The 27278-nt window shown below is 44.2% G+C and overlaps 1 protein-coding gene across 9 annotated transcripts in view; it reads right to left on the bottom strand.

Annotated features, from left to right (window-relative positions):
- Positions 1-27278, bottom strand: part of GALNT3 (polypeptide N-acetylgalactosaminyltransferase 3) — a 684564-nt gene that overhangs the window by 249932 nt on the left and 407354 nt on the right. For all 9 annotated transcript variants that reach the window (XM_069616285.1, XM_069616286.1, XM_069616289.1 and 6 more), the window contains one exon: positions 13101-13218. In XM_069616285.1, the coding sequence (XP_069472386.1) occupies positions 13101-13218 (118 nt within the window). The remainder of the gene's footprint in view (positions 1-13100; positions 13219-27278) is intronic.

Here is a 27278-nt window from a genome sequence, read left to right as displayed (position 1 = left end):
GCCAGCCCATACACTCATTCTTGTAATGTCATTTGAAAGGATACATAGAGACAGCTGACAACACATACGGACTCACTCTTCTGATTCCAGTGAAGCACTCCGATCCAGCATTCAACATCCAGCATTCAACATCCTTCCAGATGCCAAGGACCAGGCCAAGCAGTAGCTGAACCATTTTCAGTTAGGCCTCAATCCTCAAAATAAGCCTTACAACCCAGTGAAGTGCTGTGGTGTGAGAAAGCATCCTGAAACTAGCATCCTGAAACTATCTAGCTTGCTACCATAATGCTTGCCTGATGAACTAGCCATCCCGCTGATTTGAAATACCCAGAAACAAGAAGGGCAGATCCTGTGTATTTCCGGTGACCGGCCTAGCTGATCCACTCCCGCGCCTGAGGTGCTGTCTTTCCTTGATAGATCCAATCCATTGACCAGAGCCATGACTGTCCAAAAACCTTAAAATCCCAGTGGATTGTGAGTATTAATACGACGCTAGGGAGCTATTGTATACCTTGCATTATCTTGGTCCATTCTGATCTCTGAACTATCCCTACTTTCCTAACCAGTAACAGTGTCAAAATCTTTAGTGCTATCTTATTCTGTCTAGTTGCTAAAGCGCCATTTTTATAGTCATCTTTATTTGTGTAACTCTGATCCATAAATCCCACTTTGAGTGTTTGGACTGGTGCCGCCGGGGAAGGTGATGGGAATCTGTTACTGAAGTCATGAATCAGTCTCATAGCTTACTTCATCCCGACTTGGTTGCCCAGCCTGAACGCTCTAGCCTTGAATGAAAGCATAAGCCATATTTTCTGATTTTAAACTGAAGTCTGTGTCCAAATTCGTGTCTTTATTTTCGAAAAACACCTCTCACTAAAAGCTCCTTAAACCCTCCGGTTTTTAAGATAGAAGCGAAATTTCACTTCCTACTGATACCCAACATCCTCAGCTATCTCCACCACCCACATTGCAAAACATTGCGGTTGACCCGTTTTTATCAAAAATCGCATTGTAAAAGTTTGCAGATATTTTCCATTTGGCAAAGTTTTACACGTGTGAATTACATTTAAATTATTTCCTACCTTGCCTTTGAGATTTCAACTGTTTACTTTTGATTAAATCATTGCTTGTGTTTGCTTGCATCTGTTGAAAGCAGCGCCTGTAGGAATTTATAATTTAGGCATTTTGAACATATTTTTGTGTTTTTGCTCAGCCAATTTCAAAGCCATACTGACAGTTGAAAAGTCAAATCCGTGTTTCTCTTGTGTTTAAGGGTAGGAGTGATATTCTGTTTGGTCTGCATTATTCCTGAATACCTGCTCTCTCCTCACATCTATTTAAATTGCCTATTGGTGGGTTTAGGGGTGTTGCAAGGGGAACCCCTAACCATACTGCTATCTGTTCCAAATCAACTCAGAAGTATTCTTTTCTTTGCTGCATTCTTTTTGGGTTCATTACATCATTCCTAGTGCATTAAAGATATTATTCATTGCTCCCGTCACCCCATTGGTGATTGTTACCTATTAAAAATATATTGTGATTTTAAATTCTAAATAAACACCTTTACAACAAGCCTGATTCCTGGTTCAGTGTAACCTGGGGGGTATTTTGAGGAGGGTGTGATATGAGTGGTATATCATTCAGAATATTGAACTTATTGATAAAAAGAAATAAGGGTTTCATTTGCGCACTACATGCTGGGCGAGACTTGGGTGTGTGACTGATTGAAATCACTTACAGACAGGAGCCATGGCAATGGAGGGAGAGCAGGCACCAGGAGCAGGGCATGTGCCAGATGGTTGTCCATGCGACGCAGGCAGCGGGCAATATGGCAGAAGCAGGCTCTGAGTAGGAGGCTTCGTAACTCGGGGCATACCATCCAAAGGGGGCAGGTATCAGGCAGGATGCAAATGTGGACCTCCAATCTAGGATTTCTACCGTGTGGGAGCATTATGGGCAGCGAATCGGACAGAGAGGCAGCGGGATCTGGAGGCGAGACTCATCATGGCCAGGAGGTTGCACTGCGTCAGGCAAGGTGGTGTCGCCTCATCCTCAAGGAGGCTTGCAGGGACTTTGAGACGAGGGAGAGGGCCATGCTGGTGGACCTGCAAGCCCTCGAGGAGACAACAGAGGCACACATTGTGGAAGTGGACACAGTGCTCAATAATGCTCTGGCCCGGACATTGAGCGACATTGGTGAGGACTTGCTTGGTGAGGACTAGCTCGCTGCCTTTGTACATAGTTTTTTATATATAAGTTTCTGTTGATTTTATTTATTATTTGGAGCTTTTGGACATTACTCCATTTTTTTGTACATAGTTCTTCATGTGTGGTTTTCCTTTTATTAATTGGAGTGGACTTTGGGCATTACTCCATGTTTATTTTGTACATAGTTGTATTACTGTGTGTTTTAGTGTTCACCATGCGGAAATTGTATTTTTTTCTTCTTTTTGGTGATATTGTAAATAATTTTAATGGGCATGGACATTTTTACATTCTTTTTTTGGACAGATTTAAAACTTTTATTTACAGTCTGTTTGAATGCAATACAACTGTTTAATATAATTTATTTCCTTATCTCACAGTCATTGTTTCTCAGTTATTTTTGCAGTGTGCCGCTTGGTAGTCCGTTTTGTGGCCCTGGTTCTGGCAATCGTTGGCGATGTGTGTGGTTACATGCATGCATATGTCCATTTGCGTGGTGAATATACAAATGGCATTTGCTTTCATATGTGCAACATCACTGTGTATTAGCCCTCACTGTGTTTGTGAGGGAGGTGAGTGGGGTAACTGTGGGTGTGTTACATGTTCAGGATATTTGCACATGATTTGCTTGATGCCAGCATATGTTTGTGCAGTTATCTCTGGTGTTGGTCAACCTCTTGCACTGGCAAACAATATTGGCATGTCTTTGTATTTCTACATCGGCAGACCAATGCAGCTGTCTCATGCGTGGTGCACTGTCTGATTGCCATGTACTCAAACAGGCTTCAGAACATTCCTCTTTGGTTGTGCTTTCTCTCCTCCTCTCCTCTGCTGAACTTCTGACTGAATCTGCACTGGTCACCTGGCTACGCTCTGACCTCACGCCCAGGTCCCCTCCCCCGCCACTTGCACCCCCGCACTGCCACCCTGGCATCTCCCACACTTGGACAGTTTCTGTATTCCACAGCCCCCAGCCAGCAACTGACACCTGATGTCTGCACTTGCGACCAGCTGGCCGCACTTTAATTAATTGCTTTGTTATTATATTTATTTGAATGTCCTTCCCATGTGCTGCACTGCCCCAACTCTCCACACTTTTCCCCTTCCCCACTTCCCCTGCACTTGCGCCATCTCAATGTCACCTGGCCTAGTAAGATCGGTGCGTCTTCCCTCTGATCCCCCCCTCCCTTGCCTCACTGTGCCTTCAAACACTTGTGTATAGGCGCGTTAAATGGGAGGAACATTGATTGTTAATTAGGAAATCTATTCTAGAAATAGCAGCTCATTAAGGCTCAGGCTGTGAGACGCCTGGCTAGTGTATGTTCATGTGGCACACATTGAGGATGCTTTTTATTCTGTCATTGTAGGACTATTTGTCCCTGGGAATTTGTGACTGGACACTGTCACATGGCCAGCAGGGCCTCACTTTAACATTTACTTGTTACGTGTGTATGTTGGAAGATGGTTGCGGACAGCATTGTGTTTGAGCAGCTGCCACACTCGGATGTAGGCCAGGTGTATGCATTTATTTTGGTTTGCAGGATACATTTTCCGGTGGATATTTAGACTGGTTTCACAACACGGCAGTCGTGGTGCACAACACACCATCGGTGTAGTGTTGATATGTCACTGTGTTGGTGTCCATCACGCAGATGATGTCCAGTCTGGAGGGGGCTGCTTTCAGAGTGACATCACGGGGGATGGGTTCTGGGGTGTCCCATGTGGAGGGGGCTGTCTGCAGGGTGGCGTCACGGGGGATGGCAGCTGTGGTGTCCCATGTGGGGGTGCTGCCTGCACGGTGGCGTCACGGGTAATGGAAACTGGGGTATCCCATGTGGAGGGGGCTGCCTGCAGTGTGGCGTCACGGGTGATGGGGGCTGGGGTATCCCACGTGGAGGGGGCTGCCTGCAGGGTAGTGTCACAGGTGATGGGGGTGGGGAGTCCCATGTGGAAGTGTTAGGGATAATTCTCAATATGTGCTAATTTCCCTTACCTTTTGAGACCCAGACCAACTTTCCTGGATTTCTAGGATTTGATTTTTTACCTGGAAATAGTGTGAGCCTTTTTTTCCCACTCAAGTATTTTGATGTGCGTTTTACTTTTGTGTTCTTTGGTTATGGAGTTTAAAAAAAAAAATCCATAGGCATAATCTTTTTCTGTGTGTTACACAGCACCTTCAGGCAGTAACACAGGGTTGTCTTTCAGACTTCCCAAGGTTTAAATACCTTCTCTGGGACCGACTACCGTCTCCCAGAGCATGTAAAGTTAAATTGACTTTACTAGTCTCTTTAAATTTACTGACTCAGCACACACTATCTTACTATAAAGTGCTGGAGGGGTTGCCTAGCGCACCCTGAGTCAAAACACTCATGTAACAGGAAAATGTTACCCTTTCCTACTTTAAATGGCTGGTGGCAGTAGTTTAGATCAAACTACTATAATTTTTCCCGACCGCTAACAAAGGTAGATCAAAATTGGGTCAGCCATGTTTTTTTCAATATGGCGCCCAATACCCATCTGTAAAAACAGACTCTGGTCATCTTTTTTCACCATTTCTTTTAAGAAAGGTCCTTCTTGTGTTTGTCTCTGCGTGCCAAACCAGGTTTGGTCCCTTTGTTCATTGGCGGGTTTCAGTGCTGAAGCCCTCCTCTGGCGCCACAGTGTCTGGGGTGGACAGGATGTGAGGGAGGTGCCCGAAACTCCCTATGCTTAGTCTCCTAGGACACCTGAATGCACTCTGGCGTGATTGGCCAGCTGGCTGTCCGGCAAGGACAGCCACTCTGCTGTGTGAGTGACAGCCAGGCTGGAATGATTGGGGGAAAACTGTTTAAAAGCAGGTCTCTGGGACTTGGAAAGCAGAGTTGGCCTACTTGGATTGAAAGAACCGAAGAGGAGCTGAAGGAAGAGGACTGCCCCAACTTCTGGATGACCGGTGAAGCCCTGCTGCAGGTCCGAATTGCCTGAAACTCCATCCACAGAGAAGCCCTTCAAGGTTAACTTATTCCCTTGAGTTTGGTGGGAACAACCAACTCGCAAGCCACCTGGACACCGTCCCCATCTGGTCGAATGTTCATCAGAGTGCTGTTGAAAACCGGATAGCCAAAGGGAAGGAAACCAGCTTGTGGACTTTAAACTTTAAGGCACTCACACCTTAAACCGACGACTTGCTAAAGCTTTTGGCCTCATCCCTGGGCAGTGCAGGAACCTCCCAACGTCGTCCTTGTCCCCACGACTGAAGCACAGGAACAGCAAGATCTGCTTGAACTGCCAGGAACAATTGCCTCAGCGACAGCTCGTCTTCATTAACAAGGAACTATGCAAACACGATCCGGAAATCTTTGAAAGCTTGTCCTTCCCTTAACAATCGTCAAACTTTTCGCCTAGCCAAATTCTTCTAATCTCTGTGGCAAAGACTTAACCGTTATCTACCAGAACTGTGCTATCCTATACAAAAGCCTCTGAGCCATTGACTTTGGCCCAGGCCTATTAAGAAGAATTGCTAGTTGTATTTAACTGAACCCCTTTGCCCTGCCTATGAATGTATTTGGGCTGTTTATTCTAATAACCTTGTCTTTTTACCCCTTTATCAAGTATCTGAAGTGCCATTTTGCTCCCACTTCAGGGGAGCTAAACTTGTTCATTTACTTACCGGTTGTGTAACTGTGGTTTATTAGTGTGTGATATTCAGCTGCTTATGCTAGAGTAATGTTTTCTAAATGACGGAGTAAATAAATGTATATACTTTTACCAAGAAACCTTGAGTAAGTGTATATTTGAATCACTATTTGTTGGTACTTTGTGCAACTTCTTCTACTGCTCACGTAAAGTCTTGAGATAAGTCTGGCTGCTCAGCCATCACTACCACTTTACTGTGTAGTACAGGCTTGTACCAAAGGTGAAATTGTGCTTGCACTTGTAGTCCTAATTGCCTATAGTGTTCCCATAGGGTACTGCAGGTGATTCTGGTAACAGGGGGGGGAATGCCTGCAGGGTGGCATCACGGGTGATGGGGTGTCCCATGTGGAGGGGCTGCATGCAGAGTGAGGTGATGGGCAGTCCCCTGTGGAAGGGGATGCCTGCTGGGTGGCATCATGGCTGATGGGGGCTGGCGTGTCCCATGTGGAGGGGGCTGCCTGCAGGGTGGCATCATGGATGATGGGGGCTGGGTTGTCCATGTGGAGGGGGCTGCCTGCAGGGTGGAGGCACAGGTGATGGGGGCTGGGGTGTGGGTGTCCCATCAGGAAGGGTCTGTTTGCCGCGGATTGCAATTTGGCTGGTGTGCGGGCGAGGATTGCGGGGGTGTTTTTGTGCGATTAAGCTGGGGTGCGGCCAGGGATCACAGATCTCAATTTGGGAAAATCCTAAAGCTCAATTGACAAAAAACATTATCAAGGATATCCGACAGGGTGGCACTTAGTAAACTCCTTTGGCTTCTTAGATACAGCATATATGCAGGCTGCCCTAGATGGTTTGAGTATTCTGAAGCAACGCTGCCTAATGAGAACCCCACAATCGGGCTTTGAGTTCTGAGTGATTTTTTTAAAAGGTTGAAGCCCCATTGAGGAGGTTGACATTAGAAACCTGGCCCATAAATGTACCATATTATATTAGGTAGATATAGATACCAAGAACTGCCCTTATTGTATTTGGTGGGTCAGTGGAGAAATGACATGCCCTATAATAGGTTTACTTGTTGGTCAGGAGACACAGGAACATGAATGCGTTTTATTCAGTTTTGACCTCTTCAAACATTAGACAGGATTTTCTGCAGCCACTACTGAAGAAGAAAGGCTTTTGACAATGTAGACCAGCTTTATTCTTTATGTTGTTCTGACCAGATACAGACATGTTTCTGTTTGGCAAAGTTCCTTAGTGCTGCTTTACAGTATCAGATATGATTCTGTAACATGCATTGCATTCAGATGGCTGACCTTTAACTTTTTAGTGTGTGTGTGCTTGAATGTTTTAGCTATTTTTTGGTGTATTTGGTGGTACGCTAGCGCCACCTATTACCAAAACATTGGTATTGTTCAGTACTAGAGGGAAAGGAGTTCGGGAGCAGTCTCCCGCATTGGCATGGAAATTGTCCAACACTTATGGGATGAAATGGCCGAAACACTGGCCAGGCCTTAATTTCTTTCCAGGACGGCTATGCTTATGCTTCATTAAATAGTGTACAATATCCTGCACTTAATACTTTAACAGTAGCTACAAATTACTGTAATACCACATGTAATAAATCTGAACACGTCACTACTTCTCCCCTAAGGGTGAGACTTTTCCCATGGGGTCAGGGCAGTGCATCCACAGTAACATAATCCCCTTGGGGGTGGTGTACCGTGTGAGGATAGCACTGGAGAGGAAGTCCTTCATGGGATTAGGAACGACCCTCCAGAAAGAACGCAGTCCCTTCCAACAACCCTAAAAACAACCACTTCCCTAGTAGTCTCATGAAGTATTGTCAAACTACCGTTCCCCTAGAAAGTACTTGGACAAGGAAGAATAGGAGTTACCCAATTTTAGATCCCTTTCCCACTACTGTGACAAAGAAGAACCACAGTGACTCAAGAGAGCCAGAAGATCAGTACTATGAGGGAGAAGGGTGGAAGCAGGAAGATTACCTATGGGAACCAAATTAAACAGTTTAGTGTTACCGACTTCCTATTGGTCCAGCAGAGGAAGAAACCGAGGAAAGAAACCAGGAAGTGGTATCAAGCCTTCCCTGAAGGAGCAAGGAGCAGGAATGCTGTGCAGAATCAGATGGTGCTGTGGACCATTGTGCCTCCCAAAGAGACAGGGAACCCTAAAGCACCTGCAGGGTGTGAGGAATGCAGGAAGCTGGAGACTCCCTTACTGTGGGAACCAAGAGGAGAGCCATTTTCTAGAGAGGTAGTCTGTGAGACACTGAATCAGCGTGCAGGGGACTAGAGCAGGGGGTGACAAACACGGAAGTGAACGAGAAAGCAGGCACAGGAGGAGGAACTCCCTTGCACGCTGCCCGAACAAACCACTGGCGTCCCCAAGTCCAGCCAGATGCTGGAGAGCGAAATCCTATGAGAGAAGGCAGAAGGGATTGGCAGAGCAACCGCCAACGAGAAAGGATAACTGAAAAAAGATAGATTGGGGGGGGGGGACGCAGCCGACCTCACAGAACACCAGAACGCTGCTGGAGCATCAGAGGGAAGCATTATTGCCCAGAAGTCACGCACCAGAGAAGTAGGAACGCGGGCTGAGCGAAACGTGCTGGAGGTCTGGGAGGTCTTGGGGAACAACTGTAGAACCGTAAGAGAGTCTGGGACCCTGAAAATAGCAGAGAGTTCAAAAGGGAGCATACGCTTGGCAGCAGAGTAAACCAAGCTATTGAAATAGCACAGTGCAAGTCTGGGACCCACGCCCAAATGAGAACAAGCGAATAAGAGGGTCTGGGACCCTGAATGAAGTAGACAATACAGAAGGGAGCATATGCTTAGCAGGATATTAAACCAAATCATTTCAAAAGAGCATTGCGAGTCTGGGGCCCGCACCCACATAAGAGCCGACGAATAAGAGGGTCTGGCACCCTGAGAGAAACAGATATTCCATGAGAGGACATGTGCTTGGCAGGAGAGTAAACCAAGCTATTGCAATCACATCGCCAATCTGGGACTCACACCCACATGAGAGTTTAAGAAAAAGAGGGTAAAGAACCCTGGAAGTAAAAGACTGACCAGAAGAAAAGACATGCTTGACAGGGAAGTATACCGAGCTCCCTTCTCTTCCACCATTCAAATACTCCAACATTTGCAGCGGCATGGATTTTCATGCCGTCGCAAATGCTGGTGATTCCTAGGGCATCTGCTGGCTTTTTGCACTAGCAAAATGTAAGAAGCCTCCATAGGAATCTATTGTAAATGCTGCCAGCCATGTGTACATAGCAGCGTGCGTTTACTCAATTTGCACGGCAGAATGCAAATGTCCGGTGCACACGCATGTACGCTGCATTTTCGCCCTCCCCTCTTTGCGCTCCTCCGTGCAAATGAGGAAAATGTGTCAGCTGGGACCCGTGTATGTGAAAGTGTACATTGAACGGGTCCTTGCTGTCAAATTACAGGAACTACCAAAATAAGCCCCATTGTCTAGGTCAGGTCTAGCTGAGATGGTTTATGCAGGAAAGACTTCATTAAGGGGGCAACCTTCATAGAGTAGGCCGCTAGCAACAATCAAAGACGGAAAACAAGATAGACTAACAGCAAATCAGACAGCAGCCGTGTTAAGAATCAGTGTTTTGCATTGCTAAAACCTTACCTCGGTTTGACACCAATCAAGGGCCATTCAATGCCGTTGTATTTCTGTACCAAGTAAGAGCTGGACTTATTCTCAACTATCTGAAGAGCAAAGGGTGTGCAAATTAACAAAGAGGAAACAAAAGCAGGGGCCTGTGTAGGGCAGAAAAATAAAATCAAGTTAACAGTCAAACTGGAGGTAAAACGTTTGACCTGAGCCTGAAATTTACACAAACTGGATCTTGGTCTCAACAAATGAAAAGCGACATCCGAGGTTCCTTTCTAGCACAGCAATGCGTTTTTCAAAAACGAATGGCAACAAGACTAGATCTCCCTCAATAAAAATGTGCAACATGAAAGTTCAGCAAGCGAGCTTCTATGTGGGCGAAACGTGGGGCTACCCTGATGACAGTGCTTTGTCTACAAGTGAAAATAAATTCTTAAAATAACAGAACTTATTAAACTTTGTCCAATTCTATATTGGTTCATGCTCCAGTCAAAAACGCATCTACGATATTACAAAGGCACCATCAAAGAATTGAAGAAAACATTGTCCTTCCATGGCTCAGCCATGTCAGAAATACTTTGAAACAAATGGATCTAATCCACATTTGACATTCACCCAACTTTACTGACAAAAGTTAGGCAAACTGGTAAAAGGAAAATTCTCTGATCAGTGGTGCCAGCATGTCACTGCCCCTTATGGCCTCACTCCTAATAGACCCTTTGAATGAATGCCTATATCAAAGCTAAAACAAGGGGCTTTTCAAATGGTGCTTTGTACTTATAGCACTTCTTAGGGTGTCTCATATGCTCCCAATGTCGACACTTAAGTGCACTTCGGCATAAACAGGGAAGTTGGTTTCCCAGCATCACAACATTTTGCCCTTTTTCCAAATGATACATGCATGCCTTCAGTAGATTGACACATATGAACTGTCATATCAAGCACACTTACCAAGCCTCCCACACAAAAATATATTGTGCATTGGGCAGAAATGATTGTCAAAAGATTGTTTAACCTAGGGGCAGGATACATTATATATTTTGGAGACCCATCCCCAAACTTTGTAGCCTATCTTTTGGTAGATTCTTCTGTGAAACGAGAGAAAACAGCGCTCATAAATTAACCTGACACTATGCAAGAGTGTATACAAACATGTATGGGCAAAACAAGCATGGTTCAATACTGGAGGAGAAATTAGCACCACTGAATACAGAACTTGTATCACCCTTTGAAATGTGTTGTACGAACAGAACGCCTACACTGACTGTTCTTATGGCAATGTGCCAATACAGACATTCAGAAATCGCAGTCAGGCACGGCTTGCCCCAAGAGCAGGTGAAAAAGTAGCCATTTATGTAAGCAGTAATAGGTGTGTTTTCACATTATAATAAAGAGTGTACTTTAAATGAACATTGAACTATGTGGCCAGCAACGCCTTTGAATAGGCAGCCATGTTTTTCATTGGCCAATCGCTTGGCACAGCTGGAACTTTTTCAGCTCAGACTTCTTAAACCCCAAGAGCCAGTAATTCTTCTCGACCCATAACTTTTCCATTCAGTTTCCTTGTCAGCCCAGATGGAACCTTCACGTTGCAAACCAATTTTCCTGCAACTGGTGTTTTCCTATTCTTTACACTGAGTTGCTTTGAAGACCTTCAGGTACATTATGATTTTAGGCTGGTACTCCCTCCATCAACCTGATACTGCCCTGGAGGTGGGAATAGGCCAAATTATCCACACAGCAAGTTCCTACAATGCTAAAAGTTCGAAAATGCATGCAGCCAAAAGTTCGAAACTTTGGTGGTATGCATTTCAGGTAGGTAAATAAAAAAAAATAAAAAAGACGGTGGGGGTACGGTATAGTATAGTGAGCGGAGGTAAAAAAAAACAAACACAGGGGTTGCGTGGGTGTCCTCCGCAGCTGCCCAAATAAAATACAAAAATAAAATACAAAGGACCCTGCAGCGCCAGTTCCCGATCACAGAAGTGAAAGGGAACCGGCGCCACAGGGAGACAACGTGAAGGAAGGAAAGGTAAGTAGGGGGTATGTTGGGGGAGTGAGTTGGGGTGTGTTGTGGGTGTGGGGGTGTATATATGTACGGGTGTTGTAATGAAAATGTTTCCATGGAAATGTACGAAAATTTGTGGTGCGTACATTTCTCATGCAAACATTTCCGTCACAGACTTTTCCGCGACTGACAAATCACAGATTGTTGGCAGTGCACTTGGCATTTGTGGATGTTTAATTCCCTTCATTGTAATCATCAAACATACTCTAACAAATGTACCCATGTTCAGTTCTTCATTTTATCCCAGTCTCATCAGTTTCTCACCAGCATTCCAGCATGGGGGACTGCTCTATAGTTCACAAATCACACTAACAGTGAACGAAAACAAAGTTGACAAATATTTATAATTTCCTGGACCGCTTATCACTTCAGCTACCCCCACTATACCAGTGTCTCAACAATCAGTTCTCTGCTTTCTCCCCTTTGTTTCCACATGCACCCATCCTAAATGTTGTCCCATTTACGGCCCAACCTTTTCCCTTAGAATATCATCTCTTTAGTCCCTACTAATAGAACGGGAGAAATACATCTGCTTGCAACAAAGGATGAAGGTCGAGAATACTGTGTCACTCTGCCTTATAATCATCCTCCCACTCTCGAATTCTCGATCACTCACACCCCTGTCGTGCTAGTCTCTGATCGACTAATTGAATCAATGACTCCCTTCACGCTTTATCTCCGATTGGCCTCAGCCTGACATTTCTTTTTGGATGTTTTCATTCTCTGCCTGGAGATTTAGAGTTAGAGTCATGAAAGAGTTATGCAAATCTAAGAACAAAAAAAGAAAAATAATGAAGAAAAGGAAAGCGAGTGTGATTTCACCCAACATTGGCTCATAATAGAAGTTACATTATAGCTACACTTTCTGAACTCTTTAGACTCTACATCAAGTAACAATTTATTTTACAAGATACATTTCTGAATGTTTTAGTGTGGAAAAATATATGAACCTCTTAATGCAGTTTTGCTGACAATTCATAACTTTCATTCAAACTGTTGTATTGGCCCTTTGTGAACTACACAGCACAGCTAAGAGCATTTACATTGTTCTATCTCAAGGTCCCTTTTGCATGTCATTAGATAACCACCGTTTGCAAATAAAGACCCTCGAGTCTCCTCATTTACTTCTCTTACTTGCACCCCTCTATAACCCTCAGTTATGCCACTATGAAAACTAGTATACAAAGGGAATTGTTTTTTATAACATTTAAGGAACCAGGTTTGACCTCACAAGTTATGAGCCTTAAAAATAAATGTGTCATTTACAAGACAGGAAATCACAGGCAGCAGATGTCAAGCACACATGCACTCCTACAACTCCTTCTAGGTCATTGGACCAAGAAAATATGTACCTCCACAAAAAAAAAACATACCTGTGGACATTTGAAAGTTACTAAAAATGTTCAATGTTACATCCAACACTTTATGTTCATGTTGGACATTAGTTGTATTTCGTGCACATGTCAATTCATACAACCTCAAAATCCATCACTATTTAACACACAAAGCACAGACATCAATACATAGATCATACATATGGGATCCCACGCAAACTTACTCTGAAAGACATCTCTATGTTTTCTCCACCCCAGATTTGCATTTCTTCATCATAACTTCCAAGGAATTCAAAATACTTTTTTGAAATTGAAAAAAGACCTCCTGCAAAAGTCGGCGATCTGCAAAATAAAGACCACATTACATTATTTTGAATGGCTTACACGAAAGACGGGCACCTTTCCTTCAAACATCACATAGCAAGGAAGACACAAACCACTTGGCACCAACTTTCTCTATTGCAGAAAATCGTCATCCCAGAAACAGCTTCAGATCTGCTGTCCAAGCCTTGGTCCTCTCCCACCTGGAGGACAGCAATGCCCTTTTTCCAAGGTCTCCCGATGAATACCCAAGCACCCCTGAGATGTGTCATGTATGCTACAGCATGGCTCAAAAGGACTCTGCAAATTCGTCCACATCATGCCTCATCAAACAGCACTGGCTCCGGCTGCAGGCCTGTATCCTCTTCAAATCTTGCTGCATCATCTAAAATGCTGTCACCCCAAAGCTACCTTACTGAGAAACCCTCCATCTCTGGAGGCCCACAATCCACCAGAAGTAATGACATGTGCAGACAAACTCAGCCGGTGCAGGAAGGAAATAGCCAGAAGACAGGCCTTCTCGGTTTAAGCCTCAAGACTCTGGAACCTCTGCCACATCAGACTTGCCCTCTAGCGTCTATTGTTCAGGAAGGAGCTCAATATCCACCTCTTCAAGGATTGTCTCCACCCTAACACCTATATGCACATACCCTCCACTCCCCACCCAACCTGATACTGGGTGATCTGATCCCCCACTGTTTTCTCCCCTGGTTGCTTGTAGATCCCCTGCTGACAACTTTACCACCTTGCCCCTTCCATTCTGTTAGCACCCCACTCCCTTCTTTCTCAGTTCCCCTCATCATGATATTCCCCCTATGATTATCAAGTGCAATGTTGCTTCTCAAAACTATGTGTGCGCTCAGAAACTACCCCAATGATATAATACATTTATATTACACATTGTAAACATTTATTGCATTTAATTCATAAGGTTTTTTTTAGGCAGTTCATAAATAATATACTTTATTTCATATGTGATGAATCCCTAGATGTAGTCACTTCTCCCCAGGGTGGAGAACCTTCTCATGAGGCCAGTGAGGCGAGGCCACTAACCAACAGTCCCCCTGGCGGTGGTGCACAGAGGAAAGATCTCATGAGGAGAGACTCACACTGGACACAGGGACAGACATCTAGGGAGAACGCTGTATAATCAACTCACACCATCACCACTCACAGGCCCTCACACTGTACAAACTGACAATTACTAATGTCCAAATGTATGTGTGTAGGGCCATCAGTCTAACACCTACTCGGGAGGGCGCTAGAGAGCCACCCAAGATGGCCGCTTCCTAAGAGAGCTCCGTAGGGCTCTAATGAATCCTGTTCCATCGCAGCTCCTGTGGTTGTTAACCCGTTCCAGTTTGACGCTGAAGGCACTCGCTGCGTCCCGCAGATCATTTTGAGCCAACTCCCTTCTCTGTTGAGCAACCAGAGCCCACGCTACATATTCTGGGATTCGAGGCCTGCAGACCGCCTGACAGGAGCGAGGCCCCCCTGGGTATTCACGTGACCGTGCGGGGTGGACGCCCGGTGCTCGTGTGATCGGCAAGACGGCGCACCGGGCCGCTCAAGAAGGCGGGTCGACGTGTGCGAGGCGGCACTGGAGAGACCGAATGGTCTACGTCCCCGCAGCGGCCCGGTGGAGGACCGGCAGTGCAGTGGACTGGGGAGCCGAATTTCAGCGCTGCTCCAGGTAGGAGGACACCAGTGTGTACACGCAGAGCGACGAGCCCGCTGAACAGAGCGGCCCCACACCCCCTGCCTTGTACGAGCTCCTTGCGGACTCGACCAGCAAACCAGGGCTCCAGGCGCAGAGACGCCGAGGCGGGGGAGCGGTCCCCCGTGAGGTCTCCGGGCGGGGCATACCCGTCACCGCGAGGCCCCTCCAGTCCTTGCTACGGAGCGCGGGTGACCCGCGCCAGGCTCCCGGCTGCGACTCCACCATCCGCGCGAGCGGGGAAGACAAGAGAGACAGCGCCATACTGCAGACCGGACCCACGACGTGGCGGGGGTGCCCGCGCTTGGGTTTACAAACGGCCTCCCAGTCCGAGCCACGCAGCGCAGCGGAGCTGCCACAAGGGTCAACTCGGCCCACCCCATCCGTGACACCCCAGTGAACGTGCAGAGTGTCGAGAAGGAAGGTACTGGGCCTGACCACAGGCCCCTTTCAAAGAATGTGAGGGGGGGTGAAAAGCATCGCCTATAGCGCCGGCTGTGATCGTGGGTATCCCAATAAAAGTGCATCGGAGTACATCGCTCAATCCAGATCCAGCGAGGGAGTCCGTTGCCGCACTGTGCCCACCCAGTAACGTTTGCCGAACTGAGATTGCACACACCCGCCTCCAAAGACTTGTGGCACTTTTACTAGCCAGACCCGATCCAGCACCTTTACCATTCTGCCAAATAAGCCCCAGCCTCAACCACAAACATCTCCCCAAGCCATCATGGGGAAAATAGACAAAACCCAGAAGAAACTACACTTTGAATCGAACTCCCAGCATAAACCCGCAACCAGCAGTAGGCCTGTATCACCTACACCAGACACGCTACTATCGGAGGAACAGACACCATACATCAAGATATCAGGGAGATCCTGATGGATCTGAAAGCCGGCATCAGTGGCTTAGGGTGCAAGTTAGACACCCTATCAACAAAGGTAGACCAGCTCCAACATAGACTTGATAAGCATGCAGACAGGCTTGATAACGTAGAACAACGCGTATCTGACCTGGATGATGGAACGACAGCATTGACCTCTCGGGTCGCCACACTTGAAGCCCAGATGAAGGTAGTGAATGCTAAGAATGAAGATCACGGCGCCTATCCCATGTGTCCTTGATGACCCAAATCTTAAACTTGACTTGCTTCAGTGCCCCCGGTTGTCAGCCCCACCTTTACCCCCTATTGAGTAGGGAACTTGTGCGAACCCCTGAATGGCAACACCAACGCTTAGAATAGCCACCTGGAATATACGAGGCGGCAACCAGCCAGCAAAGAACAGGAGAATCTTCCAATACCTGCGCCGGCATAACGTCAATTTCGCCATACTCCAGGAAACACATCTCCTACCAACAACAGAATCTCAATGGGCCAAATACTGGGGTTGCCACAGGTATTTTTCTTCATACTCATCCTTTGCCAGAGGAGTCGCCATATTGATTGACAGGAGGGCAGGCTTCAGTCTCATTGAGTCCCAGAGAGACACTGAGGGCAGGGCTCTGTTGGTGAGGGGAAGAATCGCAGGGAGGGAGGTGGTGATTGTGAACTCCTATGCTCCAAATACTGATGGCCACGACAATTTCAACTGGGTGATGTCCCAACTCGGAAAGATCAACACTGAAACGATCATCTGGGGGGCCGATCTCAACACACCAATGGACCCAGCACTCGACAAATCCCATAATACAACCAAACACCCGTCTAAAGCAAGCATTCAAGTCTGTGAGATATGCCGCTCGTTCAATCTGACTGACACATGGCGGCTCTACAATCGTGATGCGAGGGACTTCACATTTCACTCACCAGTTCATAATACCAGCTCCCGAATTGATTACATCATGGCGTCCTCTCACTGCCCATTCTCCTGGGGAATGAGTCAAATTTGGCCACGTACATACTCCGACCACTCAATGGTCACATTGGATGTCTTTCTCGCAAGAGCAACAGTCCCAGGCCTACATTGGAGGTTCAAGCCAGGCTCACTTACTGATGCTGTTTTCGCAGATGAACTTCGCCAAGAAATAACGCCCTTCATCGAGATAAACCAAGGCACTGTAGGACTCCACCTGTGTCTTCTGGGAAGCACTAAAATGCTTTGTTCGAGGCGTATGCCTCGCCAAGGAAAATGGCATACTGAAACAGATCTGCAGAGAGCTGTCTGATAGTGAACATCGCTTAAAGGTGCTGGAACTTAGAGCTGCTTCAACATCGAACTCCCAAATACAGGCAGAGCTGAAGGAGGAACTCCAGAAATTCAGAGAAACAGCTGGAAGGGAACTAAAATTCCTAAGTGGCAAAAATCTGGTTCGGCAATACGGTGAGGGGCAGAAACCGGGCGCACTGCTCACTCGCCTATTATCTATAGACAAGACCCCGACCCATGTGGAATGCATCAGAGCCACACTTGGTCAGCAGGTATATTCAGAAAAGGACATCGCCACGGCATTCCGGGACTTTTATCAGAACCTGTACAGATCCAGAGACAGGCTAGACCCTACTTCCCTGAAGGAGTATCTTGATGACACTAGTCTGTATTGGGTAGAGGCAGCCCTGCGAGAACCACTGAATGCTCCGATAACAGTGGAAGAGATCCTAGATGCAATCAAATCCCTTCCAAACTCTAAAGCACCAGGACCCGACGGACTCACCGGAGAGTAAGGCCCATGTGGCTATCCTTGCCCCCATTTTGCTTCACGTATACGAGGAATCAATTGAGAAGGGTAGCCTTCCCCCCACACTCTGTGAAGCTAATATAATAGTGTTACACAAAGATGGCAAACCCGCCGATGAGTGCGCATCTTATAGACCAATCTCGCTGATCAACCTGGACAATAAAATTCTCGCAAGAATCCTAGCCTCCAGACTCCTCCCTCTGATGCCAGCTCTAGTGATTGGGGACCAAGCCGGATTTATCCCAGGCTGCTGCACCACCTATGGTATCAGACGCTTGTTTGGCGTCATCGAGGCCCTAAACCCAACACAGCAGGCAATTGCAGTATTTCTGGACGCCGAGAAGGCATTTGACTCTGTAGAATGGCCATTTATGCTGGCAACGCTGAGACAGATGGGCTTCGGCAACTTCTTCATTAAACTGGTGTCCCTGCTGTACAACGACCCTCGGTCATACGTCATAATAGGAAACACCAGGTCCTCGCCCTCAACGTTAGAACGTGGCACGAGACAGGGATGCCCACTCTCCGCCCTGATTTTCGCTCTTATCATGGAGCCCTTGGCTTCGAGATTGCGTGAATTTCAAATACATAGAGGCCTTAAGCTGGGTCCCCACAAATTAATAGTCTCCCTCTATGCTGATGACGTTGCATTGTTTGTCAGCGACCCTCAGGAGAACCTTAACCCGGTAATGAGCGAAGTCATACGATTTGGGCATATGTCGGGTCTAAAAATCAACTACTCCAAGTCTGTGATATTCCCCAGACCCCTAACACAGTAGAATTCGTGGATGATTACGGCTTTAAGTGGGAAAATTCAGGAGTACGATATTTAGGTAGATATATGTCACGAAATCACCACGAGATATATAAAGATAACTACATGTCCACACTCAACTCCATTCAAGACCGAGTACAAAGGTGGAAAACCCTCCCGCTAACACTCTGGGGCAGAGCCTCACTAACAAAGATGGTCATCTTGCCTAATCTATTATACTTGTTCACAAATATTCCGCTACTTCTCCCCAAATCCTTTCTACTGAAAGTGAAGTCTGCAGTCTTGGAAGTACGTGTGGGCAGGGAAACCCGCACCTGTGGCATACGAAACCCTGGTATTACCAACATCTAAAGGCGGCCTGGCGCTCCCAGACATAGAAAAATACTACTGGGCGGCTCAGGCACATTTTCTGAGCTACTGGTACACGTCCCACTTTATCCGCCCACATGTGCAGGTGGAACGCTCTTTAGCCTCACCTGACTTGCTCAGCGCCGTTATCATTAGCCAAATCCCAGTCCCATATAATACATTAAACACGGTCTTGGCCACATATACAATCTGGAAAAAAATGGCTGCAAAGTACGGTGTGAGCATAAGATATTCCCCCCTGCTACCGGTCAGGTTCATCCCAGGCATTTCGCTCACGAATGAAAAAGTATTCCTAATATGGGCCGATAAGATTAATATTCACTCCTTTGGAGACGTTTTCCCGGAGGGCACCTTCCTTACCCCGCAAATGGCCAAAGACAGAGGTGGGAACTCTTCCCTAGACATATTCCTATATTTTAGACTACGCCATACCCTGCAAAAATGGTTCCCTTCGTTCCCTCAACAACCACCTACTTGGGACCTACTGCACAACACCATTCAGGCGGAGGGAGAGGGGAGGTTGGTCTCACTGCTCTATAAATCCCTGGTGACAGACACAATGTCACCTAACGCTAAAACACAGCAAAAATGTGAATCCGCCCTTCAGGAGTCTATAAGCATCGAGGACTGGTCGTACATATTACGGCAAACCCAAAAAGTTGCAGTGAACACACAATATAAACTAATACATTTCAACTTTATACATCAAACATACTATACCCCCGTCAAGAAGCACCGTCATCACCCAGAGGCGTTGGCTCGATGCGAACGCTGTACAGCAGGGCAGGCTGATTTTTTTCCACCTAGCCCCGGCCTGCCCAGGTGTACAACGATTCTGGGTTTCGGTGTTACGAATGATTGCTGACATAATAGGTGAACAGGACGCCCCACTACCACTGGCACCCCTGCTGGGTCTCACCAAATACCTGCAACCTGCATCTCGTAAGCTGACAGGCCTCCTGCTGGTACTAGCACGTAGACGAATAGCCATGGCTTGGAGCCGCGGACTGCTGCCCAGATTCGAAGATTGAAAAAGAGACATAACGTACTGTCAAGGTGTGGAGAGCGAGTTTATAAAAACTCTTCCATTACATGCACGTCCTCCTGACATCTGGGGGCCATACATTGCATATTTGCTAAACTGTACAGTTTCGTCTGACACTGAAGACATTTGAACTTGATGGAGGTAACTGAGGCAGAAAGTCACTAGATACTCAGAACGCTATGTTTTTGGGCACTGATCAAGGAACATTCTAATGTCTGGAGATGTGGACGATGGGGTGGGGATACGAGGCAATGTAGTTGAACCGGTAAACGGGAAATGTTAAACTGTTTTCTGCTCTTTCCCCTCCTTTCCTCACCCTCTCTTCAACTGGTCTTACCCCTTTGCTACCTCCGACTGCTGTGTTGTCAGTGCACCAGGAAGGTGCACCTGTTATTTGATGTTTTGAAAACTTCAAAAATAAAGTTTTTAAAAACTCTAACACCTACTCGGATGAGGAAGAATCCAGACTACCCCAGAGACTCTGATGTATTAAGGACTGAGACAAGGAGGTGGTGCAGCACTATGAAGAATGCTTACAGGAACAGTGAGAGGATTCTATTTGTCCACGAAAGCACATTGAAGAAATGGAGATAAAAAGTGATGACAAAGCATGTTGTCAAGCCATCCCTGGAGGAGCCATGAGCCTAGGAACCATTCGGTGTGGAAGACAGAAGAGGCTGGTGACAAGGACTCTAGCATGAAGGCAGAGGCGTCCCTATCCAGTCGGCCATGGACAGACCAACTGGAAAGTTGGTGAAGCAGAGGTCGAGGCGTACAAGGAAGCTGGATCACATAATCGAGTGAAAACGTGCATCCTGTGAAAAACCACAGGTTGTGGAGCTGCAGCAGCTCACCCGAGAACAAGAGAAGATGCGAGAAGCCCAAAACAGAGGCCAAAATAGCCCAAGACCGACCAAAGGACACCAGAAAACGCCCTAAAGGTACATGGGTTGCTGGGACGTTTGGTGTGCTGCAACAGTCGTGGAGGACTCTAGACCCACAAAGCAGGGGTAAACAGGGAACCCCTGAGGGAGAAACAAATATTAAGAACACTAAAAACAGAAAGAAATGTTGGTCTAGCCCTGCACTAACAAAAGAAGATCCATAAAAGTTATTTGTGGCAGTACCTGGCAGTAGAGCGAACCAGATCTGTCAGAACAAAATAATGGAGAAACTCGGGTCTGGAACCCATAACCACAAAAAAAGAGCCCTACAAATGATCTCCTTTGTGACAGAATTTGGCAGGATAGTGAACCAGATCTGTCAAACCAGCTGAAGAGAGAAATATGGGTCTTGGACCTACAATTTGAAAAGGCAAGAGAGACCCCTCTCCCTCATAGCTGGACTTGGCAAGCCAGAAGACCAATTAGGCTGCGCTGGGGAAGCAAGGGTCGAGAATCATCCTTGTACATGAACCGTTGAGAAAGTAGTGAAAAAGTGAAAAAAGGATCATCAGGGGGTCATTCGCCCTGAGAATCACGGACAAAGTTAATGTGAAAACCAGGATACCAGGAGAAGGAAGTAATTCTCTTGGTAGTGTTACATCCACAGGAAAAAAGACAGGAAGCCTGGGAGTCATTCCCCCAGGTTGAAGAAAAGCCAGTGTCAAGAGAAGGGAGTCATTTGCTTGACAATTAAGAGAACTGAATACGGAATCTTGAGGAAGGGAGTCATTTCCCTGGAGTGAGGACATGGTGAACCTTTGGATACAGAGTGCCATAGGATTGGTAGTGATTTGTTTGTGAAGTACTGCGACCAGGGGAAGGGAGTAATTCCCCCTGGTTAAGAACTTGCAACCAGAACTGTGCCACCCAGTCCAGAAGAAGACTCATTCTCCTGGACCAAGAACATTGACGCAACTTTCTAGTTTAGTTACAAGTGTTAAGAGACAGAATAAGATATTTTGGCATAGGACGGTGCACACTTTAGTTTATAAGGAAATTCTGACAGAAATCTTTAGAATTTTAGTTGAGGCAGGAAAACCCCTCATAGAAGTAGGGAAAGTTAGATTTTCTCTTTATTTTCTTGGTGAATAAAAGTCTATAGCAACCACCATGTCACCTGTGTTTCATTGTCCTCCTCCTGCACTTTTACGCATATTTGCAGGATTTACTTATAAAAATTTTCCAATTTTCCATTAGCGGGATTCTTGCACATTCTAGAAGAAAAGGTGTAGGTACAGAGTTCAGAGTTAAGGTTCTTTTGTTGAGATAAAGGTCAATGACTTGGATGCAATCAAGTTGAGGTATACTCGTATGTAACGAGGTAACGTCAAGAGTGACCAAGATGTCCGTGTTCAAAGTTGATAGGTTGTCTATTATTTGAATCATGTTGGTAGTGTCTTTGACAAAAGATTTCATTTCTTTGATAAAAGGACGAAGAAACCAATCGACATAAATGGATAAAGGCTCAAGAATGAAATTCAAAGCTGAAACAATTGGTCTGCCGGGGGGCAGATGGCATTTTTATGTATCTTGGGTAATAAATGAAATGCCGGGATGATCGGATTTCTTGCGATCAATGAGCATCGTGGTCCACTTTCTAAAAATAGAAATCATTACAGCATTAAATATAGGTGAGTGTACCTAGCTGCCGTTACACCTAGTGTTTTAGATAAATACCAAATTAACCAGTGATAAAATAGACAAAACTAATCATAAATCTATTTTATTCACAGATCCCCCTTCTGCTTACTGGGATCAAAAGATAATTTCTCCTTGGCCAATTTCCGCTAAGCAGACCGTAATTCTCTTACTCTATCTAATACATAGGTGAGTGTATCACATTGCATAACTTCGAAAAATTTAAAAATCATTTCCTTCAGACACATGTTCTCTTTTTTGATTGTCTAGCTCTTTTTGGGTAATGTGTTCCAAATTGCCACCTGGAAGGTTTTATAAAAATGTGCCTTTCTCTTTTATGTATGAAAAAGTATTACATGCATATCTCTCGGCCACTATCAGTGTTGTTAATGGTGATGTGCGCTGTTATGGAGGACTCCGCTCCTGCAACACGTCTAATGTTTTTTCTATATGTATTATGTCAACCACTTCATATTTATGTGCCTATGTTTGTTTACTTTACAGTGTTTTTTTTGTCAAATAAGTACGATCATTAAGAAGTACTCAACACCACCAAGTTGTTCTATTGCCCTATTTTCCTGTGTCCTGAAGACGGCTACACCTGCATCAACAGACAACTGTTTTGTGCATTGCCTGGATTTTTTAGGATGCTTCTAGCCGAAACATATGTCGACTCTCACAAATAGAAACCTAAGACATCTAATAGGTTTTTCCTTTTGATAGAGCTGGTTCAACCAAACAGTGCTCTACTTCTAAATGCTTGATGTTGCACATTTAGTGCCTATACAGTACTACTCTTCACGTACTAACCCCACCAAACTTTAAGCTTTGAAAATAACATACCAATTGCTGTCATTACGTTTTCATGTATTGCGAATCATGTCTTCCACTTTTTCAAGTGGAATTTTTAGATTTGTTTTATCATGAAGATCAATTAAATTAGTTTTGTTATTATCTAGTGATTGTTTTTTGAGGTGCTTTTGTTAGATGTTTTTCCATTTGTACATCCCTGCCTTGATCAACTGAGTGTCACAATTACACTCACACATTTTCTATTAAGTGTTGCAGCGGCTTTGCCTTCTAACAGGCACATCACTTACCTGAGTGTGGCTGGAAGAGATAGGGTTACCACCCCCTTGTTTGCTCTTCTCATAGAGCATTCTATGTGGGCCTCACAATGAGAAAAGTAAAACTGCGTTGGACAGAACACAAATCTAACATATGTACAGAATGTACACATTCACCAGTAGGACAACATTTAAAATCATTTAACCATACAATAGCGCAGATGAAATTGGTTATTTTTGAACATGTGAAATGCCCTAGAAGAGTGGGACATCAATGTCCTATTATGACAGAAAGAAATTCAGTGGATTGAGGGATTGGAGTGTCTCAGCCCTAAATGTTTAAATCTCAAGTTTGATTTGACATATTTCTTATGAATATGACTTGAGCAATATCAAGTGGTGCACTGTGCAAAGAATTTGTGGAATTTCTCATGATGTGAGACTGGGAGGTATGCTAGTACCTTAATAAAGTAATTCATGATAGATTGAAGAAAATCAATAGTGGATGTTTTTCACACTTGGAGTGATCCACAGTCAAATTTAAATTCAGTATATAGTGCATAGAGTTGAGAGCACTGCACATTAGTAACAACAAGGATGATTTTAAATGTATTCTTGGGGCTGTATGAACATGGGTATTCTCAGTTTCTTTATAAGAGCACTAAGTTGACACAAATTATTTTATTGTAAAAATATATTAGTTTGTTACAAAGTTCAATTTTACATTTACGTTTCTCTAGTCAATTATCTCTACCAAAACCCATCCAACAAAACAAGAAACGTCCATACTTCTTCACAACCTAACCACAAGGATCAAAAATCTAACATCAAAATGTTAGGCACGGATCACCGACTATGCCGACTGATTATTATACTTGTGTGATGAGTAACAAAGACGGTCAATGAGAATTCATCTAAAATTGTAAGAATAATGATATATACTTGGCACTTCAATATGGCAGTTGTACATTTCTTTTTAAAGCATGTGATCTACAGGACCACTTGTCCGTGTCACGTGATTAAAACATTTAGAACTGGGATGATTGTATTGCTTAGCGGCATATCATTTTTGCAAACCGAAATATTATCGGCACAGCAATCAAGGCTGCCTGTTGAGCCGTCCTCATCCAGTCCGCAGTGAGAAGGATAAAAAATAAAGTGTTTTACAACTGTGATACAGAGGCTATCTATAAAACATGTGACGCGCGTTAGTTCCAATACGCAATCATGTGCCAAAAGCTGGGGGTCACCTGATATGACCATAATGTACGCATAAACCGATGCAGGACGGGAGGCTGTTTTTGCCGCCGTATCCCGATTCTCGCATTGAGCTTTTAACAGGAAATGATACCAGGTAAGACTCATTAACCAGGGATCTAAGGGACAAAAACCATGATAGATTTTCTGTGAGAGTTGGATATTTAAACTGATGTTAAACTCTTTTGATTCATAGTTTGAAGGAATTAAACAATAGTTGACAGTTGAACATTGAAACCGAGGGACATTTTCCATTCAAAATGTTAATACCTCTCCAAGTAGGTTAATTCTTTGATATACACACTCTGCCTTAACACTTAAGAATTTGCATTGTTAAGATAGATGAGATATGGGTATAAATAGATGTGTTATACATCTTGCAGCTATTTGAACTGATGACTCTATGGAAAGCTGAACAATGGAATTGGGACTACAAGAATCGACTGGTTAGTGCAAATGTTTGCGCACTTACCTCATTGACAGATGTACTTGGCAACATACTCTCAAACATTTTCTTTGTCTTCACACCCTGAATGGTTTTCAACTTATGATTAGGAGTTACACCTGAAGAAGGGGCCACAAGCCTAGAAACACATCTTGTGCTGTGCCTACAGGAAGCATTGCATTAGGAACTCCTTGTTTGCTGATGTGGTGTGGCCTTAACAGGACACAGAACTGTGATCATTTACATGTATAAATAGAGGGAACTGTCTCACAAAGCACATTGTGAATTGTTTAATTAATTGTTTGATCAATAATCGGATGTACATATGGACAGTAACAATACCCAGTTGGGTATTAAGTGAGACTTTCTTTTTGAAATTTTATACAATTTGTATTTTTTGAATGAACATTAGTGAAAACAATATGGAATGTCATTTTGAATCAAATGTGTTTAATTTGTTTTGTGAAAGTTAATAAATTGCTTTTACATTAATATATGAAGAGATTTCTTTCGGTCCTTGTGAAGTGTGACAGGGCCATTCATCACGGTTTCTGATGACTTGTGTGCATGTATAGTTTTCTCGCTTTGTGGCAAAAGATCAACCTGGAGAACATTAAAACTAGTTTTGTCAATTGAGTTTTCAGTTTGTACAAACACGTAGTGCACCTTAAACCATATATATGGCAGCATTCATTAACATAAGGCATTACGTGAGAGGGACAACAGTTCTTGGTTCAAACTGTAATCATTACTAGGTAACCTACAAAATGTACGTATTGTACCTATAAATCAGATTTCATATTCCAAATGTAAAATACAAGAATTGATTACCATCTATTTTAATAAACATATTATATTGACTGTAAAGTAACTAAGCATTGTATAGTTCAGAATACATGATAATTTACAATGGAAAATGTAAACTATTTCCTAACTTTTTTGTCATCCACAAACATGCACCAAATTTGGCATGGAACTGTTTTATCCTGATCTGAAAATTTGAGGTTTCCTCAATGTTTAAATGCCCATAATCACTGCTGATCAACATTTTTATATGCGATTTATATACTTGTTGAAAAATCCCAATTTTGACCTGCATTCTTCGAAATTCTCATCTTTGGCTTTGACTGAGGTTTTTGGCAAGCATCTAGGAACTATCCTGAAGTTAGGCATGCTGACAACATGTTAAAATGGAAAAGGCAAACTTGAGATGTTCACTTTTTAAAGAAAATAACAATATATATGTTATGTGCAGTGGTGGCAGAGGGACACAACTGAATAAAGAATATACAGCAAAATGCACAAAAACAAGTGCATCCCCCAAAACACACTATTCAGCAATGGGCAGTAGGGATAAAAGGGACACCAGTAAAACAATGTACATCAAAATGTTCAAGATTTGCTGCCTCAGCCCACATGAATTGGGGCCACCATACATGTACAGTATGGTCAGAGGGAGAAAATGAAGAGGAGAAAACACATTATGAATGACTGTACATGGTAGCTGGGTCTGAGGGCTAAATTAAATGAAAAATATTATGCAAAAATGAAAAATATACTGTGAAAGGCATAGAATATCTGCAAATCCCAAACAGACATGCACACACACACACAAGTACACGATAATTTCCTTCCCCCACATACACATCAATACATCACCAAAAGTCAACCTCTCCACCATGTTCTACAAACCAGATATATGTAGATCAATTGAAAAATATTTTACACACACTAACAAAACTACTTGTAGTGAATCATAGAAAAAGAAATATGCACATACGTCAATCTTTTCACTTCAAACAAATGAATTGACACAACTAACATACATATCACACAATACTCCTTTTAAAAAATACAAAGCTATCGGTGGGAAAAAATTACCATTACCTTAAAGTTACTATATATATGAAGTCAAACACTGGGAAACCCCAATGTAGGTTTCCCCTCTTAAACGCTAAACCTAAAAGACATAAAATACAAAAAAACACCCTTGTTCAAATTTCAACTCTCCCTGACAGATAAGTAAAAAAGAAACATACATAAATAAAATAAACAGCTACTTAGAATACATTCTAAAAACACATTACAATTTAAACCGTAGCCTTAATAAAACATGGAATTAAATAACAAAATATTATCATTATTAGTAT

The sequence above is a fragment of the Ambystoma mexicanum genome, chromosome 9 (assembly GCF_040938575.1).
Source record: "Ambystoma mexicanum isolate Mex_15411 chromosome 9, UKY_AmexF1_1, whole genome shotgun sequence".
NCBI classification, from domain to species: Eukaryota; Metazoa; Chordata; class Amphibia; order Caudata; family Ambystomatidae; genus Ambystoma; species Ambystoma mexicanum.
This window is presented reverse-complemented; position numbering and strand designations above follow the sequence as displayed.